The sequence below is a fragment of the Pan troglodytes genome, chromosome 16 (genome assembly GCF_028858775.2).
Source record: "Pan troglodytes isolate AG18354 chromosome 16, NHGRI_mPanTro3-v2.0_pri, whole genome shotgun sequence".
NCBI lineage: Eukaryota > Metazoa > Chordata > Mammalia > Primates > Hominidae > Pan > Pan troglodytes.
The window spans coordinates 83,054,948-83,076,394 of NC_072414.2; the positions used below are offsets into that span (position 1 = coordinate 83,054,948).

A 21,447-nucleotide genomic window follows, 5' to 3' on the forward strand; every position below is an offset into this window, starting at 1 on the left:
GAGGGGGTAGCAGACAGCTGCCCCTGAAGCTGACCGATAGTTTACCACCTATTTATTGTCTTGTTTTAAATATGACCCTCTCTGCTGTGCTTTCTCAGCTAATGGAGGCTGCATGTATATCTTTTTAAGAACAAGCTTTGGTTTAGACAGTACCTACTGTATTAGTTAAGGTGTTGGACACTGGGTACATTACCTTGACAAGCTGATCAACCCTGAAATCTCAGTGTTTTAACACAGTGAAAGCTTCTCCCTTATGTGAGGTCCGGCTGGCATTTCTAATCTGCAGGTGGCTCCGCTCCATCAGTGATTCTGGAGTTTAGATTCCTTCCATTGTGTCATTCTGTCATCTTCAACATACAGCTTACAAGGTCTCCGGTTTGGGGAAAGAGAATGGGCAGTTGTAGGTTGGCTGAAGGCCAGGAAGTAGAACACACTCACCATTTCCGCTCACATTCCAGTGGCCCCCAATCTGTAACATGCCCACACTCTTCTGCAAGGGACACTGGGTAACAGTCTAGCTGTGTGCCCACAAAGTAGAGGAAGTGGGTTTGGGAACACCATGTTGTCTTTGCCATATCTAGTACTTGAAAATCCACTGGATTTTATATCAGAAACAGAAAAAATATGAAAAGGAATAGTGAAATAAAGAGTTGAAGAGTTTTCCAGCCAATTCTGTCATTCTAGTTCTCCATAATTTTAGATACAAAATTGTATTACTGCTACTATCAGGTTCTGCAAGATATCCCTCACTCAAATGCACACTTTAATTGCCCTTGTACTATGTACTATGCTGTTGATTATATGGTTTTGAGGCATTGCTTTCCTTTTTCTTTTTTTCCTCGCAATTCTTGATATAATATCATTTTCTCTGTTAGCTGGTCCAAATGTTTGAATACTAAGGGACTATTTTCACTTCTTTTTTTTTTTTTTTTTTTTTTTTTCTGAGACAGAGTCTTGTTCTATCACCCAGGCTGGAGTGCAGTAGCATGATCTCAGTTTACTGCAACCTCTGCCTCCCAGGTTCAAGCAATACTCGTGTCTCAGACACCCAAGTAGCTGGGATTACAGGTGTGTGCCACCACACCCAGCTAATTTTTGTATTTTTAGTAGAGTCGGGGTTTCACCATGTTGGCCAGGCTGGTCTCCAACGCCTGACCTCAAGTGATCCACCCGCCTCAGCTTCCCAAAGTGCTGGGATTACAGACGTGAGCCACAGTGCCCGGCTTATTTTCACATTTAAATGAAGTGATTGAAAAACCTTTTATGGAGGGAAGCAACTGAAATCTAAATAAAAGCTGAATCCAAATAGTGGTGCTGTGTGATATGGGACAAGTCAATCCATCTTTTCAGCCTTGGTTCTTTTACCTATAAAATGGAGGGGAGAAGTGACACAAAAAGAATCAGCTCTAGATACATCTGCCAGCCCGAACCTTTGGCAATTCTTGAGGTGCACAGAGGAATGAATGTTGAGAAAAATTCCAAGATAATTCTAGTACTCAGGCCAGCTTCCCTCCTGGAAGCATTAGCAATACGAGGCTCTCTGTTTGCAGACTGCTTGTTTCATGGGGAAAGCCCACCCTCACACTTGACCAATGAAAAAGGGTCTTTGATTTCCCTCTGATTGGATCAGCCTTGGTCATGTGTCCACCTCAGCCAACCACTATACACCAAGAGATGCAGGTCCGGAAGGGTTTAGATCCACTTCCTTCCCCATCCCTGGAGCTAGGGGTAGGGTCATTCCCACCCAAACCACAGGTGTGCAACACAGTGGTGAAGAAAAGGCAGGAGGATGTTGTGAGGGAAGCTGGCAACCCACCTCTTTTTTTCACTTCACAAACACACACACTTAAACAGACACACACACTATTGTCTAAGTGTCTGACTTCTAGGAAAGCAATAAAAGAATTCAGGTTGGGGACATGTTGACCAACATAGATGGGATGTCCGTGGCTGAGGGGCCCCATGGTAATTGTCTGACCACTGCAGGCTGACAGCAGGGCTTGTGGTTAAGTATTTTACCCCAGATGAGATTATTATTCTAAATTAAGTAACTCAGGAATGGAAAACTAAACATCGTATGTTCTCACTCATAAGTAGGAGCTAAGCTATGAGGATGCAAAGGCATGAGAATGACACAAGGGACTTTGGGGACTCGGGGAAAGGGTGGGAAGGGGGTGAGGTATAAAAGACTACAAATTGTGTGCAGTGCATACTGCTTGGGTGATGGGTGTACCAAAATCTCACAAATCACCACTAGAGAACTTACTCATGTAACCAAACACCACCTGTTCCCCAATAACCTATGGAAATAAAAAATTAAAAAAAATTATTTTACCCCAAATGGACAGGACTTTTCCCTATGTGTATGCCTGTATGATATCTGTGACTTTTATATTCCATTTTAAAATAGAAGCCTCTTGGATGATCAGGCTTAATTGAAACAGGCGTTCACTTGGGGGAAATCCATCCTAGAAATATGGTAGGCTAGAATCACAGTGTAACAAGAGCCATTATTTATCTTAAGCCTCAGATGTTTTGTCCGCAGTGAACCAGACATTTGATGGTATTTTCCAATGTGCCTAATGCATTAATCTTCTAACAAATGCAAGTGTAGCTTTAGAGAAGAGACTGATATTTGTGTGTACAGCTTGTGTAACCTGTTTAATTGATTTTGCAAGAATGAAGTAAAGGGAAGTCTTGGCACCAGGAATTTGAGTGATTGGCTCACTGAGAAAGAAAATTACAAAGCTCAGAATGTTTTCCTGTGAACTCACGGGTAAAGCTCAGAAAAAAAAAAATGGATATATTATGGAAGATTAATTCCCATTGTAGTCAGCATTACCAGCTGTTTGTGAAATCCTGACAGAGAAAAGTAGGGCAAGCTAGAAGATCAGCAAACAGAACAATCCCTTCCTGCAAATTAATATTGTTCCAAATATTTGGAAGCAGTTTGCCATTTAATTTTATTTAATTTAGGGCCCTGAAGATGCGCCTAATGAATGTGATAAATGCAGATTACTGAAATCACCATAAAAGCCATAGACGCGTGAAGGAATAATGGATTTTGTATAATTTGTGCATATTATCATAAAGAAAAAGATCTTTTTGAAGCAGAATACTTTATAAACATGACTGCTTCTGCCCCTCTTCCCTGGTTATCCATCTGAGTTTGACTGCTGTGTGGTTTCGATCACCTTTACTTCTAATGATGCCAGAGTAGTTTTTGCACGTGAGCTGAGAACGTGTAAATATTGCTATGGTTTTATCTTCCTCTTTCTAGTGTTACTCCCAGGAGAAAGGAAAGGCTTTTTAATTAAAATTAAAATGAACGAACAAACCTCAGTGAGATGATAAGAGACCAAGCTGTGCAAAAAGAGATTTGATTCTGATTGAGTGTATGGGATAAGGTTTGTGTTCAGTTGCTGTGGCCAAAGGTGTGCAAGGGACCACAGTCCCACATTTCCACACCGGGATTCCCTCTACCTAGTCTTTTAATTGTACAAATAGAGTAGAAAATGTCTGCAGGAACAGCAGATAATTGGTTAGGAGTCTGCTGCGAGTAGAACAAGTTGAACCACAACGGGGAGTAATAAAAATTCAAGGCAAGCTGTTTGCCACTGGAGTTGGCCATATGTTATATTTCTAAGTAAATGAAATAGAAGTTTTATATCCAAATAACTATTGCCCTCTAAACTTTATAAATTGATATATTTATTTACATAGTCTTGTCTTTCACAAATACCATTTGAATTGTCTTCAGAAATACTTTATGGCATGAGAAAACCAGTCTATTTTATAACCTCGGCTCTATTTTTTAAAAATTCTTTTGCTGATCTTTGCTGATATTTATCTATTTTATTCAACATCCTTGGCACTAAATGTCATGGAGCTATTTCTTAAAAAAATCAATGTACTCTCAAAGCAGGTGAAGTATGATGGGTTGCTAGGAGCGTTCACACATGACAAATCTATGGAGGTATCATTACCTGTATTCTACAGCTGCGAAAACCCACCAGTGCAGTTCGATGGGATCAGACCAGAATTTGAACTCTGATCTCTGTGACTGCAAAAGTCTAGGCTCTTTCCACTGTATTACTTAAAAGAGGGAAGTTTGCTACCCATGAGGATATTCAAAACAATGCTTGAATGTAATTTCTGAATATGGGTTTTAGCAATGCTTTGAATAATGATGATTGAATAGGAGCTAGTTATCTTCCCATTTCAATGATGATGGGATGCATTGGAATGTAGAAGTTCAGTCCCTCATTTAAAAAAATTGTGTAGCCGTATAACAGCTTACAGTGTTTTTCAAAATGTGGTCCTGAACCCTTTGCGCTGGAATCACCTGGAGCTGGCATTGCCCTTTGACGTTGGAAAGAGGGATCACCAATAGAAGCCCTGGGTCGTATGAGGCCCTGCTCTGGCCTTCCTCTGGCTGCACCCCTTCCCATAAGGCAAGGCATCTCTGAGGCCTTGACCCCCATCCCCATCTTCATCCAGATTATGCTCTGGGTGCTCAGGACCCAGGAATTCCCATAGACTCAAGAAATCAAGACAGGAGTGCCCATTCTCATCACAGTGGTGTGTCCACGCATGTCTGCATGAGGTCCCTTATTTGGAAGGAGGAGGTGGGGGATTGAAAAGGGGATGTGGCATATGTGGGTGTAAATTCTGGGCCTGGACTTCTAGCTTGTTGCTTGTCAAGGCAGGCAAATAGAATATGTTTCATTTAACAATCTGCCATCTTAAAATATAATGATTCTGTAGAGATACGGGCTACTACTTCTGTTTGTACTCTTATCCAAGGCTCTGTAAATGTCAGGCCAGGCCTGGACCTGGGGATTTGTCAGAATGCAGAATTCCTGGGGATTTGTCAGAATGCAGAATTTGCAATGTGAGAAATATCATTTTGCAGATTTGTCAAGATGCAGCTCCTATCCCAGGCTTATGACTCAGAAGCTTCGGAGGCACAGCTGAGGAGTCTGCATTTTAACCACCTCCCCGGGTGACTCTCTTGTGCCCTGAAGTTTGTGAGCCAGGGCTTCAGAGTCACTCTTCCGTAGAGGGAAAGATCATGTCCCAGAAATCCTTTGACTGACTGCTCCTTTGCAGGCTGGGGCTTCAGCATGGGGACCAATTACCACTTCCATAGCTGGAGAGTGTTTGTCATCGTCTGTGCTCTGCCCTGCACCGTGTCCATGGTGGCCCTGAAGTTCATGCCAGAGAGCCCAAGGTTTCTGCTAGAGGTGAGTCAGTGCTTTTCCACCAGGGGGAGAGCGACAAAACAGCCACAGGAACCCAGCCTCGCTTCCTTCTCTCAGCTCCTAGTCCCACGTCCTCTGCTGCTTATGTGTTGCAAACTCTCCCCGGGTCGGCTGACCTCACTCATCATTACATCTGGCACCTGCCGGCTGTGATGGTGGCAGGTCATGGATTCACGGACTGCAAATGCTGGATGGTTCAAGAGCTTGTGGAGCCCAGAGCAGGAGCTCTTTCCCAAGGCTGTGCAGTGGTGGAAGGGCAGCTCCTGAGCTGCCTCACGGCACCCACTGTCCCCCGAGGTCCTGATTAGGAAGTTTTTTAGCCTGGGCTACACAGGGAGACCTCATCTCTACAAAAATAAAAAAAAAAAAATTAGTTGAGCGATTTGGTGCGTGCATGCCTGTGGTCCCATCTACTTGGGAGGCTGAGGTGGGAGGACTGCTTGGGCCCCAGAGATCAAGGCTGGAGACAGCCATGGTTGTGTCACTGCACTCCGGTCTGGGTAACAAAGAGACACCCTGTCTCAAAAAAATAAAAATATAAATAAATAAATAAAGGAAGCTCTTTAGAGCTGCTGGTTTTCCGTGTTTGGCACTGAGAGCTATGATACAGCTCGTTGCTGCTCCTAAGCACTTCAGGTCTCTTAGCTACACAGGGTCCCCAGCCACCAGACAGCTGCATCTGTGTCCTGAGAAATGAGTCCCATGAGCCTTCCAACAGCAGGGGAACCTCCTGCTTGCAGAAGTCAGACAGTGCAGGAGCAGGCAGAGGGGCAACAGGACCTTGAGGCTCTTCCAGCCCCAATCTGCAGAGTCCACCTATCTGCCTCCTTCCTAAGCCATGTGCAGAGTGATCCTCCATGTCCAATGTCCGTGTTCACCCCTTTGATCAGGAGGCAGATGCAACAGGGAGTTTTGTACCCTTGGTTGGATATGAGTGTCCTAGGGCTGCTGTAGCAAAATGCCACAAACCGAGTGACTTAAAAGGACAAATTTGTCTCACAGTTTCAGAGGCTTGAAGTCCCAAATCAAAGCAGCAGCAAGGTCATGCTCCCTCAGAAAACTGTACGGGAGACTCCTTCCTTGCCTCTTCCAGATTCTGGTGGTTTGCGGCAATTTTGACCATTCCTTGGCTTGCAGCTGCAACACTCCAGTCGTGGCCTTCATCGTCACATGGTGTCCTCCCTGATGCCTCTGTGTCTCCATATGGATGTCTTCCTATAAGGGCAGCAGTTATATCGAAACAAGGCTCCACCTACTCCAGAATGTCGTAATCTTAATTTAGCTAATTGCACCTGCCACAACCCTATTTCCAAATAAAGTCACTCTCTGTGGTACTTGGGATTAGCACTTCACCATATCTTTTTTTGGGGGGACACAATTCAACCTGTAACATGTTGCTTCTTCGCCTTATCTCATCAGTGACGAACGTGCTTCCCACACCACAGTCCATTCAACCTTATAACTGTGATTAGTTACTCAGAGTGTATAATGATGATACTACCTAGCATTTACATCTTGAAAGCACAACCTTATTATCCTTGTAAGAATGGCTGGGGATGGAAGCTTGTCCTGGTCTTTCACAGGTCCTAGATGGTAATGAGTCCATGTGCAATTGCCTCAGACCTGCTAGGAATGCTCGTATCAACATTTCCATTGAGTTTGTAGGATTTTCCACCCCTAATGAACAGAAGGCATAGTCAGCAATGAATTTTTCCTGTGTCTTTCCTTGGTTTCATCAGATGGGCAAACATGATGAAGCCTGGATGATTCTCAAGCAAGTCCATGACACCAACATGAGAGCTAAGGGGACCCCAGAGAAAGTGTTCACGGTGAGTGTGGGGTTGCCTGCCAATAAGAAGGGGGTTCTCCTCTTCACTGCTTTGGTTTGCTAAAAAGTAATTTAAGCACATAACAGAAAATTCGTCAAAAGGAGAACAAAGACTCTGATATTGCTGTTACTTTATAATAATTATTCTTCACATTTTGATGGATATCCTTTGAGGTTTTTCCTTAGGTTGCTAGTTGTTTTTAAAAATGGTGCCAGGTGCGGTGGCTCATGCCTGTAATCCCAGCACTTTGGAAGGCTGTATTAGTCCATTTTCATGCTGCTGATAAAGACATACCCGAGACTGGGAAGAAAAAGAGGTTTAATTGGACTTACAGTTCCGCATGGCTGGGGAGGCCTCAGAATCATGGCGGGAGGCGAAAGGCACTTCTTACATGGTGGTGGCAAGAGAAAATGAGGAATTTGCAAAAGCAGAAACCCCTGATAAACCCATCAGATCTCGTGAGACTTATTCACTACCATGAGAACAGTATGGGTGAAACCACCCCCATGAGTAAAATTATCTCCCATCATGTCCCTCCCACAACATGTGGGAATTATGGGAGTACAGTTCAAGATGAGATTTGTGTGGGAACGCAGAGCCACACCACATCAGAGGCCGAGGCTGGCAGATCACTTGAAGCCAGGGGTTCAAGACCAGCCTGGCCAACATGGCAAAACCCATCTCTACTAAAAATACAAAAAAATCAGCTGGGCATGGTGGCGGGTGCCTAAAATCCCAGCTACTCAGGAGGCTGAGGCAGGAGAATTGCTTGAACCCAGGATGCAGAGGTTGCAGTGAGCTGAGATGGTGCCACTGCACTCCAGCCTGGGCAACAGAGCAGGACTGTGTCTGAAAAAAAAAAAGATAACAGAAATAAACAGATTTCTCTGGGGATAAGCATATATATGTATATTTATGTGTACATATTATTTAATAGTATAGCACTCATTATTGTTTTATACGCTGTCTCCTAGTATTCATAATCATCATTTTAATAAACAGTAATGTTACAAACATTAACACGGTTTTCCTAACATGTCTCTAATGTTAGAAGCTTGTTTATCCAGTTTTACTACCTTGTTCCTGTAAATATTAGTGCAATGAACCTTCTTGTGCACATAGTTCCTTCCCCTTCATGTTCTAGGATTGTGCTGGCTCAGAGAGCTTGGATATTTTTATAGCTCTTGAGATACATTGCCAAATCATAATACATTTCAACTGGGTTGTACCGATCTACAATGCCACAGGCAATAGAGGACCCATTTCTTTACACCCTTACCATCATTGGCTATTAGTCTGAATTTTGTTTCTTGCCAGTTTTAAAAGCAAACAAAAACAAACAAACAAAAACCAAAACAAAATGGTAAATGGTAGTTTCTATGAAGATGGCCTGATAGTTACAGAGATGCTGTCTTCCTGCCTGCCATGCTCTGATGAACCAGGAGGCTATAGGCATCTTTGTGCACCTGTTTTTATAACTTCCCCTACTTCAAATCCATTTTCTCAAGGAAACCATCCTGGAGTAACTCCTACCTAACTTTGATTCACTGCTTTTATTTTTTAGCTTCCATAATTTCAGTCTCAAGTAAACCATTTACCCTTGTTAACCTGTTGCTTCAAACGTCTGCTTTTCAGGCAGGATCACACGGTGGCTGAGGACCTGTATTCAAAGTATCAAATCCCAGTTTTGACACTTTCTAGCTGTGTGGCCTTGGGCAAGGTACTCTCTGTGCCTCATTTTTCTCATGGAGAAAAGAGGGATAATCATATCTATATATGTGGCTATTGTAAGGATTAAGTAAAACACCAAAAAACAAAAACAAAAACAAACAAAAACAAAAACCGGTGCCTGGCTTGGAGTAAGTGCTACACAGACGTTAACCATTATTTAAATTATTATGACATTTTTTCATAAATTAACTCAAGTTATAAATTTTATGGAAAATTCCTCAATGGGATATTTTCTCAATTCTAATGCTTCTAAAATATCTGAAATATGGGACCAATGCTTTTCCTGCAATTTTTTTAAAACTTCTATTTTAGGTTCGGGGTACGTGTGCAGGTTGTTATAGAGGTGAACGTGTGTCACAGGGGTTTGTTGTACAGATATTTTGTCACCCAGGTATTAAGCCCAGCACCCAATAGTTATCTCTTCTGCCCCCTTCCTCCTCCCACCCTCCACCCCCAAGTAGACCCCAGTGTTGGTTGTTCCCTTCTTTGTGTTCACAAGTTCTCATCATTTGGCTCCCACTTATAAGGGAGACCATGTACTGCAAACATTTATTAAGAAGCACAATGAATAGAAATGCTCCCAATGAAAGATGTTAAGGGTCACAGTGAGTCTCCCGATCTTCCATCCCCGCCGACTCTGTGATGGCCTGTAGTGCTCCCGCTGTGCTGCGGGTGTGGAAGCCACACATGGGTGAGGCTTCTGGGTGTACTTGGCTCAGTCCTGCCACCCTGCCCCTGCTGCCTCGTTCCATGGCCAGAGGAAGTCTAAGTTTCTCTCCGAGCTCCTGCTTATTTCTGGAAGATGTTTCCATGGTCTTCTGTCTCTGCCTCCAGTCTCTGACTCCACATTGGCTGGATTGGTTTTTGCACTGCATCAACCTGGCCTGAAACACGGGCACACACAAGCACATCCACAAAGACACGGAGACACACATAGACATAGGCACACATACAGAGACACACAGACACAGGGACACACGGACACACATGAACACAGACACACAGACACAGAGACACACAGACACAGGGACACACGGACACACATGAACACAGACACACAGACACAGAGACACATAGACACAGAGACACACAGACACAGAGACACATGGACACACATGAACACAGACACACAGACACAGAGACACACAGACACAGGAACACACGGACACACAGAGGCACACATACAGACACACATGAAGACAGACACACAGACACATTAAGACAGACACAGATGCAGAGACACACAGACACAGGAACACAAACACAGAAACACACAGACACACATTAAGACAGACACACAGACACAGGAACATACGGACACACAGGGACAAACACATACAGATACACATTAAAACAGACATGTAGACGCAGAGACACACAGACACACATTAAGACAGACACACAGACACAGAGACACACACAGACACAGACACAGACACATATTAAGGCAGACACACAGACACAGAGACACACAGACACAGGAACACAAACACAGAAACACACAGACGCACATTAAGACAAACACACAGACACAGGCACACACAGACACACATTAAGACAGACACACAGACACATTAAGACAGACACAGATGCAGAGACACACAGACACAGGAACACAAACACAGAAACACAGACACACATTAAGACAGACACACAGACACAGGAACACAGGGACACACATGAACGCAGACACACAGACACAGGAACACACAGACACACAGAGGCACACATACAGACACACATGAAGACAGACACACAGACACATTAAGACAGACACAGATGCAGACACACACAGACACAGGAACACAAACACAGAAACACAGACACACATTAAGACAGACACACAGACACAGGAACATACGGACGCACAGGGACACACACACACAGATACACATTAAAACAGACATGTAGACGCAGAGACACACAGACACACATTAAGACAGACACACAGACGCAGAGACACACACAGACACAGACACATATTAAGGCAGACACACAGACACAGAGACACACAGACACAGGAACACAAACACAGAAACACACAGACGCACATTAAGACAAACACACAGACAGAGGCACACGCAGACACACAGAGACACACATTAAGACAGACACACAGACACAGACATCACTCATACCAAGCGTTTGGGTTGAATGGACTTCCCGAACATTTGTGAACAGAGGAATTACATCGCAGAGTGCAGCCTTCTCCTTCCTTTCTCCCTGCCCCTCCTCCCTTTCAGTCTCTCCACCTCCTTTCCTCTGCCTTCTCTCTATTCTTCTCCCTTTCGAATAAAACAGTTTCTCCTTGCTTATGCATAGTAGGTTACTAGTGTTTTAAATCTGAGAGTGTCTTTCTGGGATTTCCCCATGCCTCGAGCAGTTATTAACAGATTTATTTCAAATGCACACAGACTGTCCCAGGAGCAGTCCTGCTGGATAATTCCTTCCCACCCTGTTCTGCCTGTCTGCCCTTGCCTGTCCCAGGCACGCTGTCAGCTCCTCCCCACTTGTGTCTTACTCTAGGGCATCTCGTACAGAAGGTTCCACGCAGTGGTGCTTAGCCAGGTGTTTCCTAACTTTGCTTCTGGAAGGACTCCTTCTACACCAACCAAACAGGCCCCACTGGGAGCCCCATTTTTGGAGAAGTGATCCCACATTCTCTCCTGACGATGCATTCTACTGTGTGAAGAGAGAAACTCTGGCACATTAAAATTTTAGAGAGTTTATTTATGGAGACAGTGATTCATCAGTCAGGTAGCTCACACTGGAAGTGGGTCAGGGCTTTCCCTAAGGAGCACGAGGGAGAGGCTTTTATAGGTCGAACATGGAAGCAGAGCAGAGAAAGCATTTGCTGGGTTAGAGTTTGGGCCATTGCCTCATTTGGATTATTCCAGTGGGAAGTTCAAGATAATATAGCCAGTGCCCACTCAGCCAACTGGGATTGGCTGAGCTTGTTTCATTTTCTTTAAAGTTCTGAGTTAGGTTTCTGCTTGATGATGTGGGAACCCAGGGCATTAGAGCCACCTCCGTTGAGTGGCCTCCCATTTAGTTATTTTAACAGATATAACTGCCTAATGCTGAAGAATGAGATCTTAGCCAGGAAATAAATAAAAATGCCAATTTTCAGACACAAAAGCCTTTTACAACAGGATCAGAGTTCCTCATTTTCGGGGTGGGAGTGCACCCGGAGGAAGGATGTGCAGGCAGAAATCAATGTGCGGAGAGTTACAAAATGTTGGAGGTGGTCTTATCCCAGCATGCGTGCCAGTTACTAAGCTCTGAGGCATAACTTCTGCTTTTAGTTTTAACCCAACAGGAAGAAGGACTTAAAAAGGTTATGGGCTCAGTATTCTATACTGACTTGATGATTATATTAATGATGTAGAAGTAAATGGCTGGATGGGCCAGAAAAAGAAATGAAAAAAGAGAGACAACCAGAAAGTGGTAACTGACCTTAGAGAGCCAGCCTGTGGTTGGCGGTCAGGGGCAGGTACTCAGCCCAGCTTGAAGGTGTTACCTGTTTAACTCCTGTGTGTGCCCCATCAGCAGACGTGCTCATAGATGTATGCAGTGGCCTGGAGGGAGAGCTTAGGGCAGTCAGACTCTTAGTTGATGCCCATGCCGTGAGCTCTAGGTTTTACCAGCCCTGTTGGCTGCCTCACAAACTCACAGTGAAACCTTTGGAAGGAGAAGGAGTTGAAGCATTCGGCTGAGAACCCACGATCTGCAGGGCTGGGGTAACACAGGCCATATTCTAATTTAGACTGAATCATAGACAATTGTTCTAATGAATCGTAAATTAGAGTGAGTAATTATGCTTGAAGTTGTCAACACACTCACTCCCTAATCCCAAAGGAAGACTGTTATTTTCCCCAAGGAGCAAAGAAAGGAAAAATTGACATTTGAGAGGATATCTTAAGGCTTTGGGGTGTGGTTTTTAAGGTGCTTCCTGAGTTGATGTTAACTTCCTCTGTAGCCTCCTTTTTGTCTGTAGCTGGGGGTCATAACATCCATGAAGGTACTGAATAGCTTGAAGCCCAGCTCCAGCCAAGAGTTCAGCTGCAGAGCCTGCTTTGTGAGTTCTGAAGCTTCTCTGTCTGACGTCAGGCGGAAGATCATTTGCAAAGGCTGCATAGCTGGGAGTGGCCAGATGAGTCCAGGAGGCTCACAGTGTGGTCACGTCCTTGACATTTCTGGGAAGAGAGCCTATGCCTTTAGCAGATTCTCAAATTCTCCCAAAAGCTTAGGAACCACTGTTTTGGCTGGGCGCAGTGGCTCACGCCTGTAATCCCAGCACCGTGGGAGGCCAAGGCGGGTGGATCACGAGGCCAGGAGATGGAGACCATCCTGGCCAACATGGTGAAACCCTGTCTCTATTAAAAAATACAAAAAAATTAGCTGGGCGTGGTGGCGCAGGCCTGTAGTCCCAGCTACTCGGGAGGCTGAGGCAGGAGAATCGTTTGAACCTGGGAGGCGGAGGTTGCAGTGAGCCGAGATCGTGCCACTGCACTCCAGCCTGGCAACAGAGACTCTGTCTCAAAAAACAAAACCAAACAAAAACAAACAAATAAAAAACCAAAAAACCCCACTGTTTTTAGGGTTTAAAAAACAATAGCCAAGCTGTCTTAGACCTAGCCCTCGGGAAATGATGAGTCCGTTGTCCACTTTCCAGGGACTGCTTTCTCCCCACGGATTGCCCAGTCGCATCTGTATTTCCCTTCTGCTGTCTCCTCATATCCTCAGTCCTTTGGCTGAAGAAAGAGATGGAGACACTCTGTGGCTCGTCTTTATCCCTAGATGAAAAGTTTATTGGAGGAGGTGATGGAAACAGTTTTTGAATTTTTTTTGAGTGTGCTCTTTGAGAAACCGCAGACTCCTCTAGTCCTAAATCAGTTTAAATAGTTACATTAAACTACACATTGAAAACTCTGACACAAAGTGGGGTTCAAATTCTCTATATCCTATTTTTACTTTTCAGGTTTCCAACATCAAAACTCCCAAGCAAATGGATGAATTCATTGAGATCCAAAGTTCAACAGGAACCTGGTACCAGCGCTGGCTGGTCAGATTCAAGACCATTTTCAAGCAGGTATGATTGGGAACTTACTTTGGATGAGAATGTGTCTCTATGGGAGTCTCTTACCTTAGTGGATGAAAAATGCAGCTCCTGAACATCCCCACCAACCTGGGCCAGCGTGATGGAGAGGAAGCAACCCTGGAGGGGGGCGTTTGGGCTCCAGCCCACGTCTGCCTCTAGCTTGCTGTGTGCCCTGGAGCTGAAAACTCTCTAAATCTTAGTTTCTTTTCTTTGTTCTTCCTTCCCAAGGCAGGGATTTTGAATGTAGGTAAAATGTCTAGTCTGAGTAAACATTATTCTCTCTAGCAAATTTTAAAATAATCACATGGAGGAAGAAGTGAGTAAAATAAATGACCCCTTGAGGCTTGTTCTTGATTTCCAAGAAACATTTTTCTAAAAGGGCAATGCCATTTCTCTGGAGCACTGGCTCCTCCAAGTAGGGAACCAGTCAGCTATTGAGCACTGAGGCAGCCAGACAGCCAGCGTCTATTGGGACTGGTTGGCCTTCATGGTGTATGGTCAGTAAATGTTTGCAATATCCCCCTTGCCCACAGGCAGGGCATAGAACTCAGTAGTCAAGGTTACTCAGTGCCTTGAAGTCCTAACTCAGTGTGCTTTCAATCACATTCATGGAATGTTGTGCTCCCGGGGAAAATCCTATTGGACTGTTAGAGTATGAGGCCAGCCAGTAGGAAGAGAAGAGGCTTTCCTTGTTATTTGGACAGTTTTGCTGCCTCTAGGAGACAGTGGGGTACCGGTTCTCTCCATGAGTTCCTAGGCAACTTATTAGAATATCTCAGTAATGAGCTCTTTGTGGGAGAAACAAAGTCACACATTGCTTTCTTTAACAATCCTTCTCTGGTATGGGTTGTAGGTCTGGGATAATGCCCTGTACTGTGTGATGGGGCCCTACAGAATGAATACACTGATTCTGGCCGTGGTTTGGTTTGCCATGGCATTAAGGTAAGTTCTGTCTTACTTAAATTTTGTAATTCCCTGTGCCTCAGTGGCCTCCTTTACACATTGAGGATTACAGTGAGTTCTGACTTAGAATTTGTATCAGGTAGGATGCTTTGGTTGCAAGTAACAGAAAACCAACTCTAGTGGCTTCTACAAAGAAGAAACTTTTTTTTTTTTTTTTTTGAGACAGAGTCTTGCTCTGCACCCAGGCTGGAGTGCAGTGGCATGGGCTTGGCTCACTGCAGCCTGTGCCTCCTGGGTTCAAGCTATTCTCCTGCCTCACCTCCCCAGTTGCTGGGACTACAGATGTGTGCCACCACACCTGGATAATTTTTGTATTTTTAGTAGAGATGGGGTTTTGCCATCTTGGCCAGGATGGTCTTGAATTCCTGACCTCAAGTGATCTGCCTTCCTTGGCCTCCCAAAGTGCTGGGATTACAGGTGTGAGCCACCACATCCAGCCAGTGGGGATGTCTTTAGTGTTTCCCTATTCACTAAGATTCTGGCTGAGACATGTATATTTTACGTGTTAAGGAGGTGTCCCTCAACCCCTAATCTATTGGTGTTTGTATCAGGAAAAATTTTCTTTTAAATCAAATGCCTTTTCAGCATTTATGGAGGTGGTCATATTTTTCCCCTTGTATTTATTAATATGAGGATTTATATTGTCAGATTTTCTAATAATGAACCAAATTAATGTATTTTCAATGAGTTTGATCTGCATCAAGAATGTAGACCCTGATCATGAAAGAATGAATCCTGTTGTTGTTGCAACTTTCTGCCTTCTCCACTCCAGTTACTATGGACTGACAGTTTGGTTTCCTGATATGATCCGCTATTTTCAAGATGAAGAATACAAGTCTAAAATGAAGGTATTTTTTGGTGAGCATGTGTACGGCGCCACAATCAACTTCACGATGGAAAATCAGATCCACCAACATGGGAAACTTGTGAATGATAAGTGAGTGATCACGGGCTTCTCTCACATCAGGGTGACAGTTGTGGGGACTGTTCTTGGGAGGGAGCTGGAGGGAAGATAAGAATCAAATATGGCCGGGAATTAGCGCCAAGGCTGGTGTCATCATCACAACCTGTCATGGCTGCCAGAGACTCCATAGCTCCCCTAGTGGCTGTGTCTGTGTTGTGCTGGCTCCCCGACACCCTAATCTCCTGGCGAGAGCTATTTCATGCAAGGATGGAGACATTTGACTGAGGATGGTCAGTTGGACCATTTTTCCAAGCGATGTCCCATTAAGAGTGGCTGCCCAGAGAAAGGGCCTAGGGCTCTTACTGCTAAGATTCCCGAACTAGTCCAAAGCCTGGGTGTTGAGCTTTTACTTTGACCCTAGAAGCTTTTCCATGCCAGGACAAATAAAGCCCTGTTGTTATTCTTTCACCTAATATTACTTTGGAGGGTTGATCAGTATGGTCCACAGTCAGCTAGGAGTGTTTTTTAGAGGGAAAAAAAAAAAATCAGTGGAGGATTAGAAAAGTCCTGTTCACATCTTTGTGGGGCTGCTTCCTCAATCCATTTTACTCCTCCTCCTCCTGGTCCTGGGACAAATGAGATGGGCCATCCGCCCTGCTGTGCTTTAGGAATGCCTCTTTGAAACTGTCCTCTGAAACCCTCAAGATGGATCAGGGCAGGACCTTAATCATGCTTACCCAAGCCCACATTATTCACTAAACTGAATAATGTGAATTACCCCTCTGCTGTGTCCCTTCTTGAACTGTACTTAGCAAGCTCATCAGGTTGTGAATGGTAAGTAAATGGGTGGCCATGAGCTATACAGCGGCACTGAAATACCATGGCCCAGATAGTTCAATGTCAGTCACATTAACTGCCCCATATTTACCACTTCAATACAAAATTAACACCACGAATTCTCACCTCTGGTGAATGTTCTATCTCCCCCTGTCTGCACCCACATATGCGTCTGGTGTCTCAGTAAAGTCCCTACCTGTAGTGACTCCTGGCCACTTTAGGAAAGGAATGCCTGGGTGAAGCCCAGGAAGGATACCTCTTTCAGTTTATTCTATATTGTTCTTACAGGCTAGACTTCAGCTAAGGCTTCCTGTTATTTAAGGTGAGAAAGTGTGCAATAAAAAAGAGAATATTATTTCTACCAATATCAGACCTTTGGGAAGGAAGGTTTTGGACTAAGTATCATTGACATGGGTTCAGATTTTCAGAATTTTTAAATTGCTGAAGCCCAGTTGCAGACATCTCCATACTCATATACCCATGCATCCATACATCCCCTGCAGAGACAGTTCAGAGTCATTATCCTCTGCCCAGAGTGACCACTCCAGGGATGGCAGCTCCAATGCTCGTGGTGGTGGAAGGCAGTTCCCCCAAGATGTTTCATTGTCTGAGCTCTTTAGTATGTCAGGAGGTCTTGTGTTGACATTGCCAAGGAAGAAATGTCACCCTTGCTTTATTAGGATACTTTGGAAATATTGAAAACTAAGGGACATTATGGATGACTAGATGTCACCCATGGGGTGACACCATTCGTTGCAGAGATGAATTCCCTAAAGGAGACCTCATTTCGGAAGTTCCCAAGGTTTAGTGATACATTATTTTGATACAAGTAATACTAATGGTAGCAGTGACAATGATAATAATGCCAATGATAGTCACTGTAGCAGGCAATGTTAATGAGCATTGCTGTGTGCCAGGTGCTACCTTAAGTGCCTTACGTAGATATCTCACAAAACTCCAGGGAACAAGAAATATGCTTTCTCTTTTGCAAGTGGGGAAACAGAAGCTTAGAGAGGTTAAGTATCTTGCTCAAGATCACACAGCTAATATACATAGAAATATCTATCTCCCAACCCATGCACTTGGACTCCAGATCTTGTACTCTTGACAACTACAAATATTTTCTCATTGGGAAACTCTTCTTTCCTACAGAGGCGCTGTTTTACATGATACTTTCTACATGAAAGTCAATACAACGCAGAGTCCTTGTGATTTGTAACAAGCAGGTTTTGCAGTTCTGACACTTAGCTAGGCAGAAAGTGGAGACTTTTGATCCACTCTGTCATTTTAACTTTGCTCAGCTTCTCCGGGCTTTCAGCAAACTGCTGGGTGGGAGTGAGGAGGAAACAGGGGCTGAAGAAAGCAGTGTTGAATCCTGTGGATGATGGGGGGACGGTGAATCCTGTGGCTGATGGGCGGACAGTGAATCCTGTGGATGATGGGAGGACGGTGAGTCCTGTGGATGATGGGAGGACGGTGAGTCCTGTGGATGATGGGGGGACGGTGAATCCTGTGGATGATGGGCGGACGGTGAATCTTGTGGATGATGGGAGGACGGTGAGTCCTGTGGATGATGGGAGGACGGTGAGTCCTGTGGATGATGGGAGGACGGTGAGTCCTGTGGATAATCGGAGGACGGTGAGTCCTGTGGATGATGGGCGGACGGTGAATCTTGTGGATGATGGGAGGACGGTGAGTCCTGTGGATGATGTTGTGGATGCTGAATCCTGTGGATGATGTTGTGGATGCTGAATCCTGTGGATGATGTTGTGGACGGTGAATCTTGTGGATGATGGGTGGACGGTGAATCCTGTGGATGATGGGTGGACGGTGAATCCTGTGGATGATGGGTAATGAATTTTGTGGATTCAGGACCCCCTGAGGAACATTATGGATGACTAGATGCCTCTCCCCACCCCACGGGGTGACACCATTCCCTGCAGAGATGAATTCTTTTAAGGAGACCTCATTTCTGAAGTTCCCAATGTTTAGCGGATATATCATTGTGATATGAGTAATAATATTGATAGTAGTGACAATGAAAATGCTAATCATGGTAACTATAGCAGCCAATGTTATTGCCAAGGTCTGGGAATGTATAGGTGTGCCAAGGATTGTCTTGGAGTGGATTGTCTTCACACATTTTCTACCATGTTTCTATGCTTCAAATGTACATAGATGCTTTTGTATGATTATGAAAATATAAATTTCTTCAAAAGTTGTAATGAGTTCATTGTAACTTTCATCATACGGTATATGTTTTTTAACCAACAGACACTAAACCTATACCCACTATTATTTGAAGCCCATAATTCCCCCACTCCCTCCCCAGCAACTTGCTTGAATAAAAAGGGTATTTTTCTCCTTGACTGGTTAGGAACCTTTGAAAGTGATCTAAGGAATGAAAGGAGCCTGGCTTCTTTTCTTGAGTTATGCTGCCATCTGCTGGTCGTGAGCTGGAAAACAGCTCATCTTTGAAAACCCCAACCCTCTTCTGAGCGCCTCCATGAATACACGCGTGTTCTTTGGCTTCCTTGGGGGCATTTCTTCTATCCTTACCAGTATTCCTCCTTTGACTTTATTCATACTTGGCTGATTTAAGGTTTCGATGGAAATTATTTTGTTGAGTATCACGCATGGTGGAAAATTATTTTTTTGTAAACAGGACTTCACCCACAGAAGTTTTTGACAAAGGAAATTCTATTGAAACCTCAGTTTCATCCTGCAGTAAAACCAATCTCTTTGCCCCCAAGAAGAAACAAAAGTGCCAAGGTTAGTTTTGGTCTGCTCCCAAAGCATCATCTGCAGCCTTCTAGTGCCTTTTTGGGGATCTGGGGGCTCTGAGTACCCATGAAGCTTTTGCTTCAAAACCTGTGAGTTTTTGGAAAGTGCAAGAAAGGCAAAAGAATAAGTTCATGTTTTAAACCCTGAGCCAAAATGTCAGGCCAGGCTTCCTTTATTGTTAGCTAAAAACAGATAGAATTTCTAACCAGAATATGTATTAACTAAGTAATTAATTAACTAACTTACCTTCTCTTCCTGGGAAGACATTTCTGCTTGGTAGGGCTTTCTTCTTTGAGGGTTAGGAGCAGGAGAGCATTATCTTATTTAAACCTTTCTGCACATCAGGGAGAGATGCCTGATTTCTGTCTGTGATAGGTCGTGACCCAGGAAGTAATGTCTTACTCCTGGCGGTTCCTCAAAGCTGATGCTGTGTTCTTACTCAGGTAGGAACGTGTAACTGCTCACTCAGATGATTTGCCAATGAAGGATGGGAGAAAAGCTCTCTTGAGTTCTTAGTAAAGGTCAGAGGTGAATAGCTCAGTATGAAAATGAAGTTCACAAGATTTAGCTCTAAAATGAGGCCGGTAGGATAGCAGGGGGCAGGAAGAGCAGAGAGAGGAAGAAAGCACACACACACAATAGAACAGAGGTTGCTGTCACGCATCACACTGAAATGTTACACGCCAAGGCTCCTTTGGGGAGGGGGAATAAATGAGCATATTCGTCTTTTTTTTTTTTTTTGATGGAGTCTCACTCTGTCTCCCAGTCTGGAATGCATTGGCATGATCTCAGCTCACTACAGTCTCCGCCTCCCAGGTTCAAGCGATTCTCCTGTGTCAGCCTCCTGAGTAGCTGGGATTACAGGCGCGTGCCACCATGCCCGGCTAATATTTGTACTTTTAGTAGAGATGGGGTTTTGCCATGTTTGCCAGGCTGGTCTCGAACTCCTGACCTCAAGTGATCCGCCCCCCTCGGCCTCCCAAAATGTTGGGATTACAGTCATGAGCCACCACGCCTGGCTCCAAATAAGAATATTCTTCAACTGCAGTGGGACTAAATTTCAGTAGAGTAAAGCTCCTCGAAGATGCCAGTGGTGGGCCAGGTCAATGCAGCTTCTGGTTTCTTGATCCCAGAAAGTTGCCAAGGCTGGGTTCTAGCTTTGATTGTTTAATAACAAGCTGAGCCATCCTAGGCAAATCTGTGACCTGTCTAAGCCTAGGATTCCACATCAGAATGTGATAATATTGATGTAGAATGTATATCATATTTCAGAGTTGATAACATTTCTCAGCCAAGTTTTGTAGCTTACTCCAGGTCCTGCATGGTTCTTGTGGAGCATCTTCTTGGATAGTTTGTACTTTGGCTGCTGAAAATTGGATTCCTCTTCCCCTGTCAAACATGTGCACATGTTGTAGCAAATAAATAAGACCTCTATTGAGTTTTGGATATTTGTTTTGTCTCTGAGCTCTCTGATAGTTCTGTTTTTCTCTTGTTATATAATCCTATCATCTGCAAATAACTAGTTCTTTGGCTCCTTTCCTCTCTTTTTTTCCATTATAAAACATTTCAAATATGCAGAGAAGAGAGAATAATATAAGCAGCCCTATTCAGAGCACCTAGCTTTATAAAATCATAAACTATGTTTACTCCAGATGTCAAAATTGATGAAGCATTACTCACAGTATTACTCTTTTTGATAATATTCTTCTCCCTCGCCGGAGGTCATGATCACCATTGTCATAAGTTTGGTGCTTTACATTCACGCAGTTTTTACACTTTTTGCATATACATGTGTATCATAAACATTGTACAGCAGTCTTTTGAATGTTTCAAAATTTAGATAAAACCATATTATATTACATGTATAGATATATAATTATTATAAATTATGCAACTTGTTTTTTGTGTAGAATTATGATTTTGAGAATACTCTGTTGGGGGAGAAAGCTATATAACTCAATTTCATTTAATTCAAATTTTTATATGCATATTTCATAATGTATCCATCTGTTCTCCTTTTGAAGGACATTTAAG

General features: G+C 43.9%; 1 protein-coding gene across 9 annotated transcripts in view; it reads left to right on the forward strand.

Annotated features, from left to right (window-relative positions):
- SV2B (synaptic vesicle glycoprotein 2B) overlaps positions 1-21,447 on the forward strand; it is a 201,852-nt gene that overhangs the window by 153,535 nt on the left and 26,870 nt on the right. For all 9 annotated transcript variants that reach the window (XM_054667961.2, XM_016927459.4, XM_016927458.4 and 6 more), the window contains 5 exons: positions 5,113-5,246; positions 7,004-7,093; positions 13,806-13,916; positions 14,779-14,867; positions 15,661-15,825. In XM_054667961.2, coding sequence (XP_054523936.1) covers positions 5,113-5,246; positions 7,004-7,093; positions 13,806-13,916; positions 14,779-14,867; positions 15,661-15,825 — 589 coding nt within the window. The remainder of the gene's footprint in view (positions 1-5,112; positions 5,247-7,003; positions 7,094-13,805; positions 13,917-14,778; positions 14,868-15,660; positions 15,826-21,447) is intronic.